An 8257-nucleotide genomic window follows, 5' to 3' on the forward strand; every position below is an offset into this window, starting at 1 on the left:
AATTTGTATTGGTACCAAACGAATTATATTTAAAATTATGGCTAAGGGGAATAAGAAAATTTTTAACAGAAAAAGAAAGAGAACGAATCACCATCTTCACAACAAATCTATCATATGCAGTGATGACAAACAAAACAAAGAAGTTGAAATTGATATATCAAATACTGTTGATGATGTAGATTTTTCTTCTGACACAGAAAGTGAGTCTTCACAATCAGATGTAGAGGAGAATAATAACGTTGATAAATTTGATTATTTTATTTTAATAAACTTTAAGATTTTTAAAACTGTTACTGAAAAATTTGGGAAATGCTTTACTTGCAACAAAAACATACAAGTTATTGACAATTTAAAATCTCGAAAGGGGTTAGCCCATTCTTTATAAATACACTGTGAATATTGTTTAAACAGAGAGCTATTTTTTACCTCAAAATCCTGTGAATATATTAGTAAAGAGGAAGGTTCAAAAATGAAGGAGCCGTTTGATATAAATATTAGAAGCATTATTGCCTCACGAGAGGTTGGTATTGGGAAAATAAAAAGTCGACTCCAGAATATGCAGAATGGTTTGCAAATCATCAATGCACTATTACCCATGTTGGTTCTTCGGGTGCTATGGAATCTGCTGGGGCAGTCAAAATATTAAATCGCTCAATAGAAAAAAATAACCTGATTTATAATGAATACTTAGGAGATGGTGACACTTCCTCCTTTAAAGATGTAATTGAAAGCGACCCTTACAAAGATTTGAACATTAAAATCACAAAATTGGAATGTATTGGCCATGTACAGAAGAGAATGGGTACTAGACTTTGTAAGGTTGTTAAGACTTACAAAGGAACAAACACACCACTCCATGGAAGAGGAAAGTTAACTAAATCTGTGATCAATTCTATGCAGAACTTCTATGGCCTAGCCATTAGAAACAATCTTGAAAATTTGTATGCTATGAAAAAAGCTGTTTGGGCTGTTTTGTTTCATTGCACAGATTTTGACAACAAGGAATGGCGACACCATATGTGCCCAAGAGATTCAGAGACTTGGTGTAAATATCATTTAGACAGAGTTCATGGTGTAAGTACTTATGTAGAGCAAGTGAATCTTTCTGTTGTAGTCTTTAACATTTTGAAACCAACTTTTACTGATTTATCTTCAGATAATTTACTAAAAAAATGTCTCCATGGTAAGACCCAAAACGCCAACGAGGCACTCAACCAGATTATTTGGAGACGCTGCCCAAAAAGTATTTTTCTGGGTAGAGTGGTCTTAGAGTCTGCAGTTAATTCAACGAATTTAATGAAGGGCCTAATGGAATCTTTTCTGTACTAAATAAATTTCATCTAACAGGATATGTTACGCCTATGAAACTTAATGAAAAGAAGAAAGAAACTATAAAGCGGCCTCTTCAAAAGTCCACTGACCGTGTCAAAAAGAGAAGAAAACAACTAAGAAAAACAACTAAGAACAATTAAAAAGGGTTACTTAGACAAAGATGCTGAAGAAAAAAACTCGAAATATATTCCTGGAGGGTTTTGATATGTTTTTGTGAACTTTTTATTATGGTTTTATTCTTTTGTTTTATATATTTGTCGTTTTCTCAGAATAAAGTTTTGCTTCGAACAAAAATCTTTAAAACATGATAACTTTGGATTCGTTTAAGCTTTTTATCTAATTTTTTTTTTGATTTTTCACATAATTAAAAAGGATCCGGATGAGAGAAGGATATATAAAACAAAATAAGGAAAGTACTTTTTTATGAGACTAATGTTGGCCATTTGTCTACCAATTTTTCTAAGTTTGTTTCAAATTTTGTAACTTTTTATATACTGTGAATAATATAAAATGCTTCTCTCATCCGGATTAATATAACTCAATGAGTATATACACCAATTTTCAGCTTGATATGATAAGTATTTTGATTGCAAGCTTGTCACAAAAAATGCTAGTTTTTTCATTCATTTTTTAAATAATTGGCTAATCGAGACATTTTTTTTTAAAGTTGATTTTTGTAAATAGTTTATAGAACCACATTTTTGGTGAAAAAATTAAATCAAAAACTCTTTGCTTTCAATAGTTAGCCTTTCTGTGGAGGACCACCTTAAGTAAAATATTTCTTTTAAAAATCATTTAGGCTGAATTTATATCTATTTTAATGAATTTATGAAGTTTTTCAAACCTTGATAATTTACACTGAGATGAAAGCTTAGCTCGTATGACTCCATCACTTGCTTTATTTTTTTTTTAAATAAAATAATAACTCCACCGCCGTGTTCATTTATTTTTCTCAAATAAAAATTAAGAAGTTGAAAATTCGAATTATTGGTTACGTCATTTGAGGTCATCCTAATCTCGGTTAAACATATATCAAAAAGTTTTTGTTTCCTCTAGTAAATTTAGAAGTCTTTCAAAATTATGAATTATACTTCTTATATTTATATGAAGAACTCAAATTCGATCATATAATAGTAATGATAAAAACATCTAAGAGCAGGTCGTGACAATTTACATCTAAGTCTGAAGTTATTATTAGCTGAGAAGTAATCAATTCGGAAAAATTGAAAGTAAGGGAATCAAAACCATTTATTTCTGCTTTTTTTTTTTTTTTTCTACCATTTTTTGGGAATTTTATTTTTTTTTAGTTTACGTAAATTATAAAAAAAGAAAAATTTCCTAAAAACGCTCCAAAAAAATTAAAAAAATTGAAAAAATAATTTGTAAAGAACGTATAAAGTATTTATATTATATTCACAATATATTATAAACGTATAAAGTATTTATAATATATTCACAATATATTATGAATATTAAACTTTATTAAACTTAATAATTAAACTTTATAGGGTGGGGAGGGATATTATGGATAGAATTTTACATATTTTTTTCTAATATAATTTTTTTTTTTTGTTAAAAACCACCATAAAAATTTTTGTTATTTTTCTTTACATTCAGGGTGTATACAATAAAATCACAATGATTAAAACATTAATATATTTTAAATAATTAACTTACTAATCCTTTTTTAACAACACCTTTCATATATCCAAATTACCCCACTGGTGGGGTAATACGGATGCTCATATTATATTTGATACATATATCACACTTATTGCTTTTCACGTATTTAAAAAGTATTGGTTATGTCTATTTAAAAAGTATTGGTTATATCTATTTAAAAAGTATTGGTTATGTCTAGCAGTTTTCTTTTACTTACTGATACAGTCTTCTTTTCGGCTTTATTCTTCTCTTCTTCTTGTAACCTTGCGACTACATCTTGTACTGTTAAAATTTCTCCCTTTTTGGCCTGGACACGTGCTCTGCGTTTTTTTGAATTTGCAAGTGCTGTCAGTGTAGGTTGACTTGGGTTAGGTGTAAGTACAGAATCGATTGCTCTCTGCAGCTTTTTTACAACATTTTCTTTTTTGTTAGACTCATCTACTTCCTCGTGCTTTGGTTGCATATTTACTATCTTTTTCATAGGTTTTGATTTACCAACAGGGTAAAGACCACCACCATTAAAACCACTTTTCAGGAGTTTGTTATCTATCTTACTGATAAGAGCTTTTAGTAAAGTTGGAAATACAGACTTGTCAACATTTTTATGTCTGCTTTCTCTTAACCAATCTTTAAGGATTTTCTTCCAATGGGATTTCAATGGAGCAAAAAAACCAACATCAAGAGGTTGTAATGCATGACTTGTGTTCGGAGGTAAGCAAAGTAAAATTATATGATTGTCCAGAGCCTTTTTAACAGTAGAATATGTTATATGGCTGTTGTGTCCATCACATAGTAGCAACACAGACTTTTCATAATCCTTTACATGTATAATAAACCTGTCAATCCAACTTTCAAAAATATGGTCCTCCATCCAACCGGATTTATTTACACCATACATTGCATTTTCTGGTCCATTTTGACACCATGCATCATAAAGGTGGATGGCTTTGTAGACAACAAAGGAAGTAGACACTGGCCATTTGCTGACCCACAAAACAGTACAGTATACATTGATTTACCGCATGATGGAGCAACGTAATAGGCTGTTTTTGATGTTTTACATACAAAGATTTTTCCTGCTGTAGGATCTGTACGTAAACCTGTTTCATCTAAATTAAATATGCAATGTGGCCTATCAAATAAATTATTATCGTTTAATGTCTTCTCATATAACTCAAAAAAATCTGTCAATGTTTTTAGAGAAAGATCATTGGCTTTCGCTTTTGTCAAAATTTCAGGTTTTCTTTTTCCAAGGACTACATTCTATCTTTATTCAAAAGACATGCACCAGTCTTTCCCTGGCTTGTCATCTTTGAATGGAGTTTTTTTTGCCAATAAATGTTATATAGGATTTAGCCATCAGTTTGATATCTTCTCTGGGTAATTTTATATGAAATCATCCAAAAAAAAAAAATTTTGACACCCTTACGTCTCAGAATTTATTCATTTTTACCTCACTTGCAGTCCAAATTATAAAAAAAATTATAACAGTGAAAATTTTGGTTAAAAATACACACGGGCTCCAGAGATATCGTCAGTTTAAATAATGCTGACTCAGCATTTTAGTGATTATATGAAGCAACTACAAAGCAACTTTGACATATAGTATCTTCATAATGGCTTGCGGAAATTTCGCCAAATTTGGTTCCCCAATAGATTTTTATTTGCGGAATCTAAAAAGACCACCCTCAAGACTTGATTGTCTCAGGAAATATCTCGTTTATCCAACTTTGTTCAAAATTATTGACTTGTAAATTCATGATTTTTGGAGGTAAAATGAAGGCTGTGGCTCAAAATCCGGAATAAAGAGTTTAATTGTATATCATTATTATATCTTAGGTCTACTAAAAAATGTTAGATTCATCAATTGTCTTTCTAATATTTGGTCAAAATTTGCGTTTAAAAATTGCGTCTTTTTAGAAAAATTTAAATTTTGTAACAAAAGCAATTGAAATGTTTTTAAAAAGATTTATTTAAATAAAACATCAAATAGTGTTATTTATTGACTAGTTTAGGACATTTATAATCATAGGCCAAGGGAGGGCCAGGGGACCTCTGACCAATTCTGCCCCTCCCCTCCATCCCCCAATCTCCCTGGATTTTTTTTTTTTTTTTTGCATCAAAAGATATAATAATACATAATTACTAAAATTCAATTTAAAAAGTTTTTTTTTTAGTTTAAGTTTGAGAAACAATTTTTAATCATTATTTCAATTCAAATCAGTAAATGCTTACCTCTTATTATATCAAATACAAGCAAATGTTTTGTTTTGTTCTTTTTAAAGGTTGTACTTTCCTTGTTTGTATTTTTTTAAAGAATGAATGTGAATGTGAATTTTATTATTTTTGTATTTTTTTAGCAGGTAATATTATAAATAATAAACATATTTAATATGAAGAAATGTGACATTGGAAAAAGTCTTAACATTCATTGCCACAAAACTGGATTTTCTAGAAAACAAGGTTTTGTTTAATTCAAAGATCTTTCTTATGAAAAACAAGAAGTAATAATATGGCGAGCAAATTTAAAGGAAAAATATTGTTCAATAAGAGTTATATGTTGTTATCATGAGCAATTCTATGGAAAATATTTTGAGAGAAAAATTACAAAGTGTTGCAATCCTTTTGGAACACACAAGGAAAGTAAAAAAATTGCTATAAAATTGCTATAGGTAATCTAACATAAGTTACAACAGAATTAATATGGAAATTAAAATAAAATAAAAAGATTTTATTATTTATAAAAATTTTATATTTTTAGTAATTTTAAAAACTTAAAACTAAATTTGTTTCTTAGGTAATATAAAGATTTCCCTAGACTTGGCGAAATTTTTGCAACAAAATAATGTTTATGTAACCCCAGGTTGGAAATTCTGCAGTAAATGTTACAAAGAAGCAGTAGAAACAGACGGAGATTTAAATTCACAGGAGGAATGGGAATCAAAAGGTGAGAAAAAAATTAAGTAAGATACCACTAAAGAATTGCTTGGAATTTCACCAGTCAAACTAAAAAGTCTTTCAAAACACAGCAAATTGCCTGCAGCAAAACAAAAGTTTGAGAACACTATTGACAGAGTTGCAAAAATGGTCTCATTAGCATATAACGTTAAAGAAACTTTAACAACAGAAGTAAAAAGCCATATTTCAAACAACAGCATTATTAATGACCATGATCTAGACATTTTAATGTATGAAATAAAAAATTTCAGTGATTGAATCTTATCGCCATAAGGTGCAAATGTTAACACTCGCACCAAAATCATGGGCACGTACAAAGATATTAAGCTACTTTGAAGTGTCTGAGTATCTTGTTTGAACTGCAAGAAAAGTTAAAAATGAGCTTGGAATTCTATCATTGCCAGAAAAAAAAATTGGAAACCCACTTTCACCAGAAATAGTTAATTTAGTGATTAACTTTTATCAAAGTGATGAATTTTCGAGAATGATGCCAGGAAAAAAAGATTTTGTAAGTTTTAGGAAAAACCAACATGTTCAAAAAAGATTATTGCTACTCAAACTTAATGAATTACATGTTGCATTTAAAAAAGACTACCCTAACATCAAAGTCAGTTTGTCAAAGTTTTGTACTCTTAAACCTAAATGGTGTATTACAACTAATGCGTCAGGTATTCATAATGTATGTGTATGCATACATCACCAAAATAAAAAATTTCTCATTGATGCCATTAGGTGGAATAAAAGTTATAAAGATTTCATGGCATTGATTGTTTGCTCTCTTGAAAATGCAGAATGTATGTTGCATCGATGTAACCAATGCCCTGGTATTGAAGCATTAAAAAGTTTTTTAGTGCAGGAGTTTATGGACCATGAGCTTGAAGAAGATGTAGCATTCAAGCAATGGCAGAGTACCGATCGTACAACACTACTATTATAATCATTGCCACTAGATGAGTTTAATGATTTATTATGTGACAGCATTGACAACCCTACCACTCATTCATATACTGCAAAAATACAAAGTAGATACTTGAAAAACTTTGGTTAAGAAAATCTTAACCAAAACGAATGCCTAATTTTAGGAGATTTTGCTGAAAATTATCAATATGTTGTTCAGGATGAGGTTCAAAGTTATCACTGGAGTAAAAAGCCAATGTTCACTTTTTACGATTTTACTTTATTTTATAGAGAAAAAAGTTCTCAAATACAAATCTTTTTTTTACTAATAAATCTATCTACCTGATGTATCGAGTGTGAAATACTTTTCCGATGGTTGTGCAGCACAATTTAAAAATTTTAAAAGCTTCATTAATCTTTGTCATCACAGTAAAGACTTTGATTTAAACTCTGAATGGGTATTTTTTGCCACCGGTCATGGTAATTTCCCCTGTGATGGTATTGGTGGGACTGTTAAAAAAGTAGTATGTCAAGAAAGTCTAAAACAAATAAATACTGGGCAGATTTTAGATGTTAATTTAATGTACCGCTTTTGTAAAGCCAAGATAAATGGAATATGTTTTAAATTATTTTCTAAAGATGAAATCGACCTAACACGAGCACAATTAGAAAAAAGATATTTAGGTGGAAGAACAGTTCCTGGCACAAGGACATATCATCATTTTATTCCAATTGCTTCAAACACTATAAGTTATAAAAAAACAAGTATTGATACATCTATTGAAATATTTGATATCATTCCAAAAAGCAAACATAATAAAGAGATTTCATTAAACATTAAAAAAATGGATTATATTGCATGTTTTTATGACAGATTTTGATGGGTAGGGATTGCTGAAGATGTAAGTGAGCTTGATATAAAAGTTAGATTCATGCATCCACATGGACCAGGTAAAAACTTCTTTTGGCCAATGAGAAATGACGAGTGTTTGGTGCTCAGTTCTGAAGCTATATGTCTAATTTCTACACCCACGACAATATCAGGTCGTACGTACAACATATCTGATTTAGATTTAGAGAATATAAACAGTTGGTTACAAAAAAAAAAATTAAATACATTTAAAATAATTTTGTTGTAATTTTATTTGCTTATTTTGCATTTAGAATTTGTTTTTCTTTTTTTCAAATCCTTGGAAAGAAGGCTGAGAAGGGTTTTAATAAATCCCACTGTCCACCTTATTATGTCAATGACTTTATTAATATTAATCTACAAAATATTACCATAAAGATATTGGTTGTTAAAATGTTTTAAAAAACATTTCAATATTTTTGGTTTCAAAATTTATGATTTTTAAAATTATGAAAAGATCATATCCAGTGAAAAAGCGCACATGGGATACGCGTGGAT

The 8257-nt window shown here is 29.5% G+C and overlaps 1 protein-coding gene and 1 long non-coding RNA gene across 2 annotated transcripts in view; both read right to left on the reverse strand.

Moving 5' to 3' along the window:
- Positions 1 to 3169: 3169 nt before the first annotated feature.
- On the reverse strand, positions 3170 to 3892 carry LOC136085595 (uncharacterized). Its single transcript, XM_065806917.1, has one exon. The coding sequence runs from the start codon at positions 3890 to 3892 to the stop codon at positions 3170 to 3172; it is 723 nt and encodes a 240-aa protein (XP_065662989.1).
- A 1267-nt stretch (positions 3893 to 5159) lies between these two features.
- LOC136084878 (uncharacterized) overlaps positions 5160 to 8257 on the reverse strand; it is a 4133-nt gene continuing 1035 nt past the window's right edge. Inside the window, exon 3 of the long non-coding RNA XR_010640913.1 lies at positions 5160 to 8257. This exon is cut by the window's right edge and continues 425 nt beyond it. This is a non-coding gene — a long non-coding RNA (uncharacterized LOC136084878).

This window comes from Hydra vulgaris, chromosome 09 (assembly GCF_038396675.1).
Source record: "Hydra vulgaris chromosome 09, alternate assembly HydraT2T_AEP".
In the NCBI taxonomy this organism is placed as follows: domain Eukaryota; kingdom Metazoa; phylum Cnidaria; class Hydrozoa; order Anthoathecata; family Hydridae; genus Hydra; species Hydra vulgaris.